General features: G+C 51.0%; 4 protein-coding genes across 4 annotated transcripts; 1 reads left to right on the top strand and 3 right to left on the bottom strand.

Annotated features, from left to right (window-relative positions):
• Positions 1-2,505: 2,505 nt before the first annotated feature.
• On the bottom strand, positions 2,506-3,245 carry V2A60_002341 (uncharacterized protein; the record flags this gene model as incomplete). The annotated part of the gene is made up of 2 exons (XM_083253692.1): positions 2,506-3,179; positions 3,233-3,245. 2 exons carry the CDS (start codon positions 3,243-3,245, stop codon positions 2,506-2,508), a joined length of 687 nt encoding a protein of 228 aa, XP_083109818.1.
• A 933-nt stretch (positions 3,246-4,178) lies between these two features.
• V2A60_002340 (uncharacterized protein) lies at positions 4,179-4,908 on the top strand (the record flags this gene model as incomplete). The annotated part of the gene is made up of 2 exons (XM_083253691.1): positions 4,179-4,184; positions 4,279-4,908. 2 exons carry the CDS (start codon positions 4,179-4,181, stop codon positions 4,906-4,908), a joined length of 636 nt encoding a protein of 211 aa, XP_083109817.1.
• Positions 4,909-5,381: 473 nt separating this feature from the next.
• V2A60_002339 (uncharacterized protein) lies at positions 5,382-6,917 on the bottom strand (the record flags this gene model as incomplete). Its single annotated transcript, XM_083253690.1, has 3 exons — positions 5,382-5,494; positions 5,553-6,132; positions 6,399-6,917. 3 exons carry the CDS (start codon positions 6,915-6,917, stop codon positions 5,382-5,384), a joined length of 1,212 nt encoding a protein of 403 aa, XP_083109816.1.
• A 4,012-nt stretch (positions 6,918-10,929) lies between these two features.
• On the bottom strand, positions 10,930-13,809 carry V2A60_002338 (ankyrin repeat domain-containing protein; the record flags this gene model as incomplete). Its single annotated transcript, XM_083253689.1, has 1 exon — positions 10,930-13,809. The coding sequence occupies one exon, from the start codon at positions 13,807-13,809 to the stop codon at positions 10,930-10,932; it is 2,880 nt and encodes a 959-aa protein (XP_083109815.1).
• Between the last annotated feature and the right edge of the window lie 832 nt (positions 13,810-14,641).

Genomic DNA, 14,641 nt, shown 5'->3' with positions numbered 1-14,641 from the left:
ATGTTGATATATACTGACTGTCCCAAGGCACACTAGAGCCTGATTACGACTCAGACTTATGGGCGGACCATGACGAGACGGTGCATGGCAATATAGACACAAAGCGCAATCGTGAGGATTATCCAGATGGATTTTTTTGGAGTTGCTGCGGCGAGCTTGGCTCGGAAGACGGCTGCATGACTGGGGACCACGAGGCAGATCCGATAGCGGCGTGACGGCACGCCGCTCCTGCAGCTTCGGCCGACGGCCAGACTCGGAAGGAGGGGTAAGAGAAGCCTGGTGAATTTCAAGTTGGTATATAGCGGCGTGACGGCACGCGAAGTATTCTGTGGATTACTACGTAAACAGACAAAACATGAAGAGACAGTAGTGCATGGAGCATAAGTAGCGTCCTGCTTGACTTGCAGTCTTCAAAACAACCGAGAGGCTCACACAATGGAGTATGGATCTAAGGAAAGTCAATTCGCAATCTGTAGCGAGACGCGTATACTTTCCGTTCACGATGGCTCCGATGTAAGCGGTGATGGTGTAGCCGCCTACAAGAAGCGAGAGAGCCGGGAAGGTGGTTTTCATGGTCTCTCAGCCGCAAGTGAGTGGGTAGTCGCTGGCAAGTATCGCGACGCAAAGTTCGAGACGTAGCCAGGTGTAGCGTCTAGGATACTGCACTCCATTGCTACCTCCAATCACTTGGGAAGCGGAGTGCTCACGCACTTGGGCATGGCCTCTGACATTTTAAGGCGGAGATGTGTACTTTCAGGGCGGAGCCGTGTACTTCTGGTTCCAGGGCGGAGAATACACGCCAGAAACCGCACACCACTCGCGCAAAAAAAAGAGCATCCCTGCGAGGCGCAAGTTTTGTACCTGTGCGGGATATCTTTTGCTATCGAAGTATTGAATCCTGGTCGAGGACAAGGGTTCCGTACCTCAATTTCGATGCGTCAAACAGCTTACAACTCTGCTAGCTTGCAATCGTCCTGATAGGTACAAGCAGTATGAGCCGGCGTCCCCCATGAGGGATGACGGTCGCACTGGCCTGTCGGTTCGAAAGAATGTGGCCGTAGCGATGCGCGACAAGGATGGGAAGATCGCCGGGCATGGCCCCAAGCCCTGTCTGCGTGGCCTGTTGCCTAATTAGACAGCACAGGCACCCTGATCGCGCCGCCAAGTACCACGCATGTACAAATAAGCAACGCTCAACAGCAAGCCGGAGTGTTGCTGCCGGCGTCCAACGTTGTCGCCGTGGCCCTGCTGTTGCAATGCTTATGTCTGGTTTTGTTAGAGGCTGCGCGGCGTTGCCCACCTGCTACCGCGTCGTCCGTGCCAATGTGCGCTAGCTCATGGTGGCCCTGTCGGTCATGTCAAAGCTCTATGCGTTTTAAGCATATTTATGCCATTCGTTTCGTCCTCCAAATCTATGTCTGGGTGATTCAAGAGAAGTTCTGCAGTGCTGGTGAAGTCTATCTCTTCCATCCGTGAAGACTTCATAAACCATTCCCTCTCTGGGGTGTGGTTTTCGATGACTAGTGCCAGTGCCGTCAAACGAGACTCTTTGAAGTTGAGGTTGATTTTTTTCCCATGCGTAATTACCTCCTTAGCTCGAGCTAGCTTGCCCTCCGAGGCTGCCCAGAGCAACAGATGCTGACCTCGTTCGTTGTAAAGATGCTGGCCGACGGCTCCACGGACGTATGTGCAGGTTTGCGCGAAGTAGTAAAGCCCCTCGATTTCCAAATGTTTCGAAACAATTAAAAGTAGCTCCGAGGGGAGCGCGCAAAGATATGGTTTCGCTTTGGGCGGATCTGCCTGGCTGCGCTTGGGCTAGAGGCTAGTCAGCGCAGCTTACATGGTATTGTTCATCAACTGCATACCTTACCAGGTCGCATCGCAACCTGGAACTTCTTCGGCTGGTGCATCCCATGTTGATCGCTGTACCCGAGGACAGTGTCTTGGATTTGGCCCCGTCGGACGCGCCATGCGCTTGAGCCTACTCCTGTCCATCTCACGAATTTGGGGCTACGTCGAGGCATGTTGTTTGTGGGTGAATTTGATGGGCGAGATGGGACGGGGGGCCTGCCACTTATGTAGACTTTAGGCTCCAAACATGCTAAGGCAGCTGCCGCCAGCTACTGCTTCAAGTGTGTGGGGGGAGGGGGGACACTGGACCGTAATTGGCCAATGTTACAGCATTCAGATCGAGGTGGAATGGCAAAGACCTAGCTCTCGTCTCCAAGCAGTAACCTTGAAAATGGGGTCCTCTCCGGCTGTAAGGACCGTGGCAATAGTTGTGTGGGTGAAGGGCCCACTGGGAGCGCGTACTTGATGATAGGGCTGATCAGTGGAAATTGTGAGCGGTGTGATATGGGCGCTCTTTTGCTTTACGACAGGTTTGTTGCATTGATTCATTCTTCAATCGCGTCCGTTGATTAGTCTAATTGCCTTTCTCAGCACGGGAAGCACGGTTTCCTTCGCGGTGAATATCTCATATAATTAAACTGCAAGCGACACGCGTCATGGATCGCCTCGAAGCTGAAGATGTGTTTGCGGCGCAAACTTTTTCCATCGGAGAACAGCACCGTTCAGCGTCAGTTGCAGAACAGCAATACCGAATACCTTATTGGTAAAGACAAACGTTTGAGAAACTGTTTTGGTAACTTTGCTGATTTGCACTGTTGCCCCATGAGCAATGCCGTAGATAAAGAAGACTGTCTTTTTCGTCGAGTTTTCGATCATCTCCCTGATCCCTTGCAACTCCCCGAGTGCGTTGATGAGTTTCTCATCCACGCAGCACTCAGTGATAGACAACTGCTCAATAGTGTATGTCGGCTTAACTTTACGAGACGAGATCAATGCATTGAGTACCTTGTTGAGAATTCCTGAATTATTCGTGGTGTAGAATCCAGAACTGGGCAACGAAATCTCCCTACTTTGGTTGGGGGCAAAACTTGACTCCTTGACTTGGTACTTTTTGCCCTGACTTGGGCTATCCAAATCGTCAAAGACCGTTCCAATCTGCAATCCAAAGCAGCATTCAGGAGCGAAGTAGTTGGCGCAGTCGACTGTATACGTGCGCACATCTTGCTCGTCTCCTTTATCACCTGCCGCAGCGTAGGGTGGTAGCGCAGCGTCTTGTTCGCCAGCTTGAGCGTTATTTGCCTCCGTATACGGTGGCGGCGCGTTGCAATCTGTCATAACGCTCATCAGCACACGAAACGTGGGTTTTCAATATAGCGCGTACCAGTGGCCGTCATGTTGGTAAGCATCAATGGAGGCAGGTCAAGAACGTGCAGGTTGCAACTGTAGACAAAGTGCCAATTCGTTTTCGAGACGAATAGCATGACAGTGCGGCCCCACACAGTGCAGACATGGGACGTCCGCGCAACATGCAACGAGGCTGTGTTGGGCGGATTTGGCTCCTAGTCAGCCTTGTTGTTGGTGCCGACTGTCAGGCGTCCTCGATTCTAGAAGGAGCTTCATAACACAGCCCCGGGCGGGAAGGGCCATGCTCCTGTCATTGGCGACCGGCAACGGAAGAAATGCCAGGCATAGCGCGGGACGTACCTGGCGCTTTTGGTGTACGCTATGAAGGGCCCTCTTTCGAACGGTCAAACCTTTGTGCACTTGATAACCGGAATCAAATTGTTTGAAAGAAGTACCCCTCCCTCCCCTCCCCGAAAATACACTTCGTAAACACTGCCGTAAATTCCACCAACGTGGTCGAGGTCGTTTGCGCAACGGGGACGCGCTGCGAGCTTAACAATGGCCAACGTTGTTAATCCATGATTAAGAGTCCAGATTGCAAAGTGGGATTTCGAGGTTGGCTCTTGTAGAAGCATGTGCAGGCGGTGCAGAATGTTTAATTGAGTCAGCTTGCCTCTGGTCATCCACATGTTGTTGACTGCTTTCTCCCCACTTAAAACAGTAGTTGGCCGCTGTCGTAGCATGCTTGCGGGTAGGCTATTGAGTAGAGCGGGCTACAAAAGTGGGCTCCCTGTAGCTCCGGGCCTATATATATGGCGCGGCGGCCCCGTACCCTCTCGCCCATCACAATCACTTATGAACACCATGCCTCAACGCAGCGTCAAACGCGTCAAATGGAACGAATCTGCCCGACGATGCGGACAACAAAACAAAGACGGACACATACAGACAATATGCATCACAAGCGATCCATGTGGCGGGGCATGGCAGTATTTCGACCCCCTTCAAAGGCAGCTGCTGGTACGCAAATACTGAAATGTCTATGCGCATTGAGCTAAAACCTGATGCAAGCCTTTGACCCAGGAACCTTCTGCCACGAGAGACGCGCCCAACGTCTCGGGACAAGACCTAGGCGACCAATCGCCCGATCGCGACCAAACCGTCTATACTTACAGGATCCGGCTCAACGAGGGAGGCAAACGCTATCTGCAGGTTCGCAGTGCCGCGTCGGGGGCAGCGCCGATAGTAAGCTATGGCGCGGGTATGCATGCGCTGCTTGAATGCAAGGCCGCGGAGGACGACTATATTAGCAATGAGGTCGTAAGTGTGGAAACCATTCATGGTAGTTTATACCATAAGTCAGGAGAAGCACCCGTCTGGACTACGCAACATGCAGCGGAGCTTATGCTCACGAAGCCGAAGACAAACAGAGCTGAAGTGTCCCTGAACGGCTCCAAGCTTTACAAAATTGAGCTGGTCGATGGTACTGCCTATTTTTGCTTGGTTGATGGATATAAGGCCGCGTTATACGGGCGAGATGTGGAAGACCTGTGGGCAAGCGAGCTGCTTAAGGGTGTGGAAGTGTTTCGTGACGGAGGCTCAATGTCCATAGATAGCGAGCATGGGTACCTCTGTGTCCCATCGCCTCAAGAGCAAGAGCAGGAAGATCAGAGGCCTGAGTGGCACGCTAAGCATAAAATAGAACAAATTTGACTACCAGCCCTGCCATAAGCACTTGGCAGAATTGTCCATCTTCCAGGCTGTTTGAGCCGACCCTAAGCCAATGATATAGCCTCTCAGCCACCTAGCAGATTATCACCCTTGATGAGGGCGCATTGCGATATGCTTGATGTCTTTTCACCATCAAGAGGATCCCATCCAGCACTATATCCCACAGTTCTGCCTCGATGAGGGAGTTAGTTCCAGTGGCGAAGTCACCACACTACGTATATACTGAATAGAACGATAGTGATACAGTGCTGTGTATCCACAGTCTTCGAGAGCACATTGTGCCGGAGGAATCGCGTGGTGGGCCCCGTGAAACTGTGAGAAACTGCTCTTCATACTAGCGATTGCTGAATGGAAGCCACGACACTCGACAAAGCCGGATTTCGCCGCTTTAGCAACTCTTGCAGCTCTTACAACTTTCTACGACATCGCTCCGAAGGAACACTGGTTGTTATTTTCTACATGCGGTTACGAAGGATTGCGTCGAAAGCACCCATGACATCCTCTGTCACTAGGGTTGCAACCTTGCCAGCTGCGAGTGCTTTTTCTACGTCGTAGATCAGGGAGGTCACTATGTCCACAGCGGACCTTTTTGGGAGCGCTCCCGCTTGGCTGGTGATGAAGAATACCGTTTTTGAGGGCGGCGTATGCAATTCTTCTTGCGATCACTCGTTCCAGTCCCTTGCTGAGGCAGGACAGGAGTGATATCGGGCGCCATGAACCGACATCGCTAAGGTCTCGTTTGTTCAGTTTCGGGATCATGACCACCTCTGCAGCCTTAAAGACGCCGGGGTGGTAACCGAGCCGTAGACAGGCATTGTATAGCGTCGTGAGTGGTCTGGCGATGTGCGACCAGGCTGCTTGTAGCATTTTAGTGGTGATCCCGTCTGAGCCGGGGGTTGTGTTTCCAGTGTGTAGGACAGCTTTTTCGACCTCTTTCGCCGAGATCACCTTTGCGAAGGGTCTCCTTTTGGCTGGCTCGACAGCTGGTTGCCATGCGTCAGGGATATCGTCTGACGCGTCGCGGCGCTCAAGCTTCTCCTTGCGTAGCGCCATCGCCTTCTCCATTTCGGTAGAGTAGGTCATGTCGCCCACTTGGATCGGCGGAGGTTGTAGTCGCTGTCTTGGTTTCATCCATCTGGTGAGTTTGTATACGCCTTCCGCCGTAGTGACTTCGTTGATTGTGTTTCGCCAATCTGCCTCGTACGTCTAAGGACGCGACAGAACCTTACCCTAGCTCGTTGCACTTCCTCTCCTCTTTGATTTTCGTAGATGCGACGTGTGATCCGGAGATCATCGTGAGCGTCCTTACACTCCTGGTTCCACCATGGGTAGCTTCGGGCGCGTCGGCCGCCACTCACTCTGCCACATGCCCTGGCTGAGCTTTGTAGAATTTTTTGAAGCTGCCTGGCCATGTTCTCGATTTCAGATTCCGAGTCTATGTCACTCGGCAGTGACTTCACCGCCTCACCTACATGCCTTCCGAAGGCTTCGATCTCCTCTCGCGTGGTGACTCTGACTTTTCCGCGGGTGACTTGCGCTGTTTCTTGGTTTGGGATCTCGATTCCGACGGTGTAATGGAGGGATCCTGTCGTGAGGTGGATTTCCACCGTGGCTATCGCCTCCGGTATGTTGGAGAAGGCCAGGTCGATTGTGCTACCTCTTGTATAGCGCTTGGCCATAGTCGTGGCTTCGTCGGGCTCGTTCAGTAGTTGTAAGTCGTGTCTTTCGGTCCATTCATAAATACGGTTGCCGTCCTGCGAGGCTGGTCTATCTGACTGCCAAGAGGCGTGGGAGGCATTCATGTCACCGGCGACGACGCAGTTCTCTGGTGGAGTCCAATCTTCCAGCACTCCAATTGTGCTCTCCACTTCCGGCCGGTTGTACACGTTGAGAATAGCCACTCCGTTTACTCTGACCCACAGGAGGTCTCGGTGTTTTGCTGGTGTGATCTGTTCGGCTCGGATCTTGTTGTCGGTTTTGACGTATGTCATCACACGGGGCCTGTTGTGAAGCCCGAAACAATTCTTAAGGGCACAATAGTCTTTCCAATACACGATCACTTGTCCCATAACTAGATTTTATGATGGCAAAGAAAAGAAAGAGAGGCGTTACGAAAGGCGTGTCCGAGGTCGACCCTCTTTCTCTCATATTCGGTGCAGAGAGTCCATGTCCGCAGCCGTTACGACAATTCATCGAGACGAATCTCGCTTCGACCGAGATATGTTCGATATGGTCTCAAATACAGACTTCATGTGCGCCCGACCACCAGGTCCTTTGGACTGGCATGCCACGAGAAAGGGCGCAGAAGTGGGCGGACAGCCATGGGATGCAAACGTTGACCACTGCTATGGGAGAATACATGAATCCAAGGAGCCAGCTGTGTCCACAGAAGAAAAAGACTTATGCAGCATGGATCAATTATATACATGGAGCCTCAGCGCTGTTTGCTATACGGAGCAGCCAAGGCGAGCTAGTGACCATTCTGTCTAACCCGCCCCCGCAACGCTTTCACCCAGAAGGAAACACTAGCTTTCAGTGCATTGAAGGCCCGATCGTTACCGGCGTACTCGGCAATCGAGCTGTTACCCGTATTGAAATAGTTCATCCGACGGTAGCTGCAGCTTATGACTTTGAATATCAGATCTGGCCAGAGGATCATGCACATACCTGGTTAAACATATACGGTGCATCACATTCGCAGGTGCATTGGAGACAAGTCAAGCAAAGAGCATCTTTGCAGTCGTTACGGCCCGCCACTACAAATCAAGGGAAATTTTACGAGATGCTTACACCGCCACCGCCTTCGACTCCATCCAGGCTTGCTACAACTACAGCCGTTCAAAAGCAGCCCCTACTCATCAGCGAATTGCATGGTACCGCTGAACATTGGAAATATAAGAAAGATCTGGCAGGGTTTGAAGCATCATTGCTCGAAAAGATGAGAGCATTCAACAAATCAAGAAAGGCTGACCGAAGAAGGCTGCGTAGGCGGCATACGCTTGCCATCATGGGGCCCCAGGGACACGTTGCTAAGAGAGCTGCACATCAGGGCTATGATCTGATACTCGAAGAGATGCAGAATACAGAACTACAACAGCTAAAGAAGAGACAGCAGAAGGCAAGAGCAACTCGGAGGGCAATCCGAGGCCGGCTTCAACGTTCGCAGCTTCACAAAACTGGGAAGAACGATGCTGTCGTGGCTGATGTGGAAGGACCAAGCTCTTTCAGTGGTACTTTATCGCGTGTCTCCTTGTTCTTTCGGCTAACCTTTCACACTGCCAGCGACGTTGTAATGAGATGGATTTGTAGAAGAGATTGAATGCCGATGTAGGGTTATGATGAGCACACTCTTAAGACGAATTTGAATCGTCAGCTAAGAGCAGCAACAAGGTCTGTGAGCTTTCGATGCCCATAATTGCGAGCACTAGTTGCACCTTTCCCATCTGATCGTTCAGTTTCTCCGATAGTAGAGCTTTCTCAACGTTCGCCGATGCAATGCCATGTTGTTACAGGTCGGCCGAGGCGAAATCAATGTCATGCACCCGAATTTTGCACCGGTGGAAGTTGCATCTGCTGGCGAATTCGTCCCTTCACAGTAGTATCCTTTTTACTTACTGCTCTACATCTGTACTATACCCTACTGGCGACCTTCTGCGTTGCTTCCTCTCAAGCTGGCGGCTCTCACTCGTCTTTCGCTTCACATTATTTTATTTTGACATTCTTATCAGTAATGGTTCCTATTCGCTGCTCGTCGAAGATCCTGCCAACGGGAAAACTCAGGATACGACCGTCTGCGCGGCTCGAGCGTGTATGCCAAGGAACTCCTCGCATACATAATTGACGTTTCCGTGTAGCTGACGAACCGATCAGATCCATATTGTGGACGGATCGTCATTCTTTCGGCAAGGCCCAGGCATGTCGATGAAGCTATGCTCCAGTGGCTGTCATTCTCGGCTATCAGAAATCCGTCCCTTTCTGGGGTTATCATCCGGATGACTGCGTTCGATAACCTATATCGAGACGATTTTGCGGCAGTAGTGCTTCTTTCATTTTCTGATGTTGGCAATTCCACTTCTGCGGTCGTGGAGTGACGCCGACGTGTGTTGATGTCAATAGGTTGAAATTTTGTAGACTGATTCCCCACCGTAGATACAGATCAAGCCTGGGTGTCGGCCCCTGAACTTTCTGCTATATACAGCGCTCACCCACTGTGTATAGTGCGTCAAGGCCAGAACATGCGATAAACTCGGGATATGAGGTATGGCTGGGGTGTTTATGCAGGAAGCATTGCAGAAGTAGACTCAAAGTAAAATACTGGCAGTTTCGCCTCGCTTCTCTCGCGCGAGTTTAGAGTGACAAACCCGATTCTTGAGGTGAATGCGATAGCTCTTCATGGAACTGGAAGTGAATGCCCGTATATAGAGGCTAAACTACATAGCTTCGCAGAGAACGTGGGACCTAACTGACATAGTAAAAACGGAACATGTTGCCTAAAGGTCTTCTAGATCTTAAATCGACCTTAGCTTGTCCTGGTCGCTCTTGGTACCCACTGTCGCTTCGTCTACAGGATGGAGCACCCTCGAGCAGCCCTCGCCTATTAACAACTCTCACGTCAAAGATGCTCTCTACATCTCAATCATCACAACACGGACGATAGCAGTCCCAATTGCCACAAAAGAACTATGAGAAGCTGCACACCTCGCCCGGTAATCAGGAGGTAGCCATAACATACTCTGTCTCCCTCGAATGATCCACTCAGTGTCGACAATTAGGGCTTTCGCCGGGACGAACGAGGCGGAGGTGTCATTGAGCGAAGTCGTTCCGATACTTACCAGGCTTTTTCAGTTCCAGCAGGACCCTTGATCCACAGAAGCCGACCTATATCAGAGCTGACAGGGCTGGTGAACTTGGTGTACTCGCCCCGGTTTAGAACCCATTCTGATACGGTTTTGCATACCTAACAGTCCTTTCTCCTTCTCAATCGCGGTTATGTCGTCTATTGGATTCGCAGCGTAAAGGTCTCGGAGGGATTTGTTGTTCTCTCGGTATTTGTGCGAATCCATCTGCCAATCGATGAAGATTTTGAGGGACTGCCTAATCTTCTGCAGACACTCATTGTTTTCCTCGACAGTCTTGAGATAGTTATTCCAAAATCTGTTTGCCTGCACTTTCTTGTAGCAGTTCCAGTCATTTAAAAAACACCTTTGGCGTTCTTCACGGCCCTTCGAGAGCCTTCCCAATCCACGTCGTTGAAAACTTGCTGGAGAAAGTTGCGGTATACATAGCAGACGCTGTTCATCCGATAGAGCAAAACAGCTTTGTACAGTGCGGAAAGGCTCTTTTCTAATATATTTGATATTGATAACTTAGAACTTTCGGCCGTGTCTTCCTGATCGTCTTCGTCTAGAAGGCCGTCTGTCATTACGTAGTACCACTCCATTCTAGAGGCAACATACGCAAATCCATGGCGCTGGGACTGTGCCGATTCTGCTGGCTGCGAGAGAATCTGACTGTGAATTAGCGTAAGCTTATCGTGCGGAAGAGGCCCGTTACTAAGCACCTTCAGGCCAAGGCAAATACCAGCCCATGGAAGCGCAGCAGACATAGCCTGTGGGATCTGTAACACGAGGTCAACCGTCGCCTTCATAGACTAAACCAGTTCTAAGGCAGTAGCAGATACATTAGACAAATTCTGCAACTTAGAGGCTCTAGATCTAGCCCTCTCCACCAGCGTATCCTTGAGCTGCTGGCGCTTAGTTCGGTCCCCAAGCTAAGCTACTATCTTGGCCGTGAGTTGCTCGAGCTCTGATGGGTCAGCGCAATCGATCCTACTGGTTGGGTACTCTTCAGAAAAAAGGCTGGAATTAGTGCTGGCAAGCCAATTATGAAGATTATATTTAACGTAAGAGCCACCACAACCCCTTCCCCCCATACCTGAGGACTACGCCATGTACAAACATAATCGATCATCTTGACGAATGTATGGTACCGATTCTTGGCAGCCTATGAGAGCGGTGTTCGACCAAATGTATCTTTGCTGTCGACGGTGACGTTACCTGCTTCGAGTAGCATCTTGGCGACGACATCATACCCATTCTCAGCAGCAAACCAGAGCGGGGTTAGACCATCTTCATCTTTGCAGTCGACCTCAACGTTGCCTGTTTCGAGTAGCATCTTGGCAACGACATCATGCCCATTCCCAGCAGCCCATGAGAGCGGGGTTCGACCATGTTTATCTTTGCAGTCGACCTCAACGTTGCCTGTTTCAAGTAGCATCTGGGCAACGACATCATGCCCATTCCCAGCAGCCCATGAGAGCGGGGTTCGACCAAATGTATCTTTGCAGTCGACCTCAACGTTGCCTGTTTCAACTAGCATCTGGGCAACGACACTATGCCCATTCCCAGCAGCCCATGTGAGCGGGGTTCGACCATCTTCATCTTTGCAGTCGACCTCAACGTTGCCTGTTTCGAGTAGCATCTGGGCAACGACATCCAGCCCATTCCCAGCAGCCCATGAGAGCGGGGTTCGACCATCTTCATCTTTGTAGTCGACCTCAACGTTGCCTGTTTCGAGTAGCATCTGGGCGACGACATCATGCCCATTCTCAGCAGCCCATGTGAGCGGGGTTCGACCATCTTCATCTTTGCAGTCGACCTCAACGTTGCCTGTTTCGAGTAGCATCTTGACAACGACATCATGCCCATTCCCAGCAGCAAACCAGAGCGGGGTTCGATCAAGTTCATCTTTGCAGTCGACCTCAACGTTGCCTGTTTCGAGTAGCATCTTGGCAACGACATCATGCCCACTCCTAGCAGCCCATGAGAGCGGGGTTCGACCATCTTCATCTTTGCAGTCGACCTCAACGTTGCCTGTTTCAACTAGCATCTGGGCAACGACACTATGTCCATTCTCAGCAGCCCATGAGAGCGGGGTTCGACCAAGTATATCTTTGCAGTCGACCTCAACGTTGCCTGTTTCGAGTAGCATCTTGGCGACGACATCATACCCATTATCAGCAGCAAACCAGAGCGGGGTTAGACCAAGTTCATCTTTGCAGTCGACCTCAACGTTGCCTGTTTCGAGTAGCATCTTGACAACGACATCATGCCCATTCCCAGCAGCAAACCGGAGCGGGGTTCGACCATATTTATCTTTGCAGTCGACCTCAACGTTGCCTGTTTCAAGTAGCATCTGGGCAACGACATCATGCCCATTCCCAGCAGCCCATGAGAGCGGGGTTCGACCAAATGTATCTTTGCAGTCGACCTCAACGTTGCCTGTTTCGAGTAGCATCTGGGCAACGACATCATGCCCATTCCTAGCAGCAAACCAGAGCGGGGTTAGACCATCTTCATCTTTGCAGTCGACCTCAACGTTGCCTGTTTCAACTAGCATCTGGGCAACGACATCATGCCCATTCCCAGCAGCAAACCAGAGCGGGGTTCGACCAAGTTCATCTTTGCAGTCGACCTCAACGTTGCCTGTTTCGAGTAGCATCTTGGCAACGACATCATGCCCATTCCTAGCAGCCCATGAGAGCGGGGTTCGACCATCTTCATCTTTGCAGTCGACCTCAACGTTGCCTGTTTCAACTAGCATCTGGGCAACGACACTATGTCCATTCTCAGCAGCCCATGAGAGCGGGGTTCGACCATGTTTATCTTTGCAGTCGACCTCAACGTTGCCTGTTTCAAGTAGCATCTGGGCAACGACATCATGCCCATTCCCAGCAGCCCATGAGAGCGGGGTTCGACCAAATGTATCTTTGCAGTCGACCTCAACGTTGCCTGTTTCAACTAGCATCTGGGCAACGACACTATGCCCATTCCCAGCAGCCCATGAGAGCGGGGTTCGACCAAATGTATCTTTGCAGTCGACCTCAACGTTGCCTGTTTCGAGTAGCATCTGGGCAACGACATCATGCCCATTCCTAGCAGCATATGAGAGCGGTGTCTGATTACTTGCATCTTGTGTGTTCATTTCGGCTTTTCGCCCAAGTAGCGCCCTAACAGTAGTCCCATACCCCTTTTCAGCAGCCCATGAAAGCAGCGTTTGGTTTGGCGTACTCTGAATTTTTGCTTCAAGATCAGCCGTAGGTATACACTGTGCTAGGAGAAGTGACATTTTCTGGTGCTCGCATTCAACCTCGTTATCATTGAGCAGAAGCATCGTCGCGGCATGGTACCCATGACCTGCCGCAACCGTAAGCGCAGTCTTCTTTTCGCTTCCGGTCATTTTTTCCGCATTTTCTGTAATGAGCGACTCCGTCATCTCCTGGTAGTCGTGGTGCGCCGCCCAATACAGCGCCGTCTGGCCTTTTTTGTCTTTCGCCATAAGCTTGGCACCAAGAGAAATCAAATTCCGCGCAACACCCATCATGCCACGCTTTGCTGCATAGTGCAACGGCGTTCGCTCATCAGCGTCATGCAAGCACACAACTTCCTTTTCTGAACACATCCTTATTACCTCATTGCTGCCTCTTTCCAATGCCTCAAGAAGAACTGATCGGTTGCGCTTGTCCTGCACCCTCAGATGCTTTATCTTTCCATACCTTTGGTCATCTAAGAAGGCTTTTACCACATGCTTGCCACCGTCGGAGTCATGGTGTACCGCGTAGTGTATTGCCGGTTTTCCAAGAAAATCCAGCTTCGTGATTTCGATATTCGGTCGGGCGAGTAACATTTTTACCAAAACATAGCTTCCGCTCACAGCAGCCCTGTGTAAGGGTGTCCTACCACCACTGTCTGCATAATTAATATTCGTGATCTTTTCAATGTGCCTAGTGATGGACTTGGCGTCGCTGTCCTTGGCATTGGCATGCTTAATAAGCTCGGAGACGGCGACGCTGTTGCGCTGCTTGTGAGTCCATAGATCGCGCATCTTGTCACACAAAAGCTAGTAGTTCTGAAAAGAGTCAATGACGAACGAGCCTTTCATGTGATTGAGAAGCCTTGCTGCAGTAGTTCTAATGAAAAGAAGCTCGATGAACGGAGAAAAACGTTCATTGCTCTCTTATGTGATCGTAACTATCCTGGTACATATTCTGCTGCCCAATAGATAAGAATACAGTGTTGAGTACAATGGAGCATGCTGGGAAGGCGCTCGAGCTACTTCCAGAGACTCTTTTGCCACCAACAAACTCCACTTTTCATGCACGCAATATGGTCATGAGGGTCGAATGCGTTGTCGCCCCCCCTCCTTGACACGGTCCTACCATGGACTAGGTAGTCCATCGCATGGAAATGAGGCTTTCTGAAGTACATAACAAGTACTTGTCTTGCTTTCAGCTTGCGGGTGCCCAGCCATGTTCCAGTTTCCCTTGGCATTAGGCACCAATTCAGTCGGCCCGCACTTGAGCTGTTGAGCTTTATCGTGCCTACTCCACTCCTGGCACCTATTTAAGCTCAACTGTCGTACAAACTAGAGATCGTGAGCCTCCCCTGTACACAGATCGAGAGATCGCTCTAACAATCCATCCCAATATTGCGTACGGCTATGAACATCAGCATGGCACTACCGATTTTATGTGCTTTTTCTCTGACGTGCGTCGCCTCTGCGCAGAGTGATGCGGCCACCCAAGAGCATTTCAGCTCGGAGGTTGGTTGGCAACGTAGTCCTGAACGCCGAGGGACGTTGGACATAATCCTGAGCTGTGCGACAACAATTATTGCATGCACCTGGAGCATTCAGCATCTCAATGTTCCAGGACCAG

The sequence above is a fragment of the Cordyceps javanica genome, chromosome 1, assembly GCF_051103115.1.
Source record: "Cordyceps javanica chromosome 1, complete sequence".
NCBI lineage: Eukaryota > Fungi > Ascomycota > Sordariomycetes > Hypocreales > Cordycipitaceae > Cordyceps > Cordyceps javanica.
Note: the sequence above shows the minus strand (reverse complement) of the source record. Positions and strands in the feature narration are given on the sequence as shown.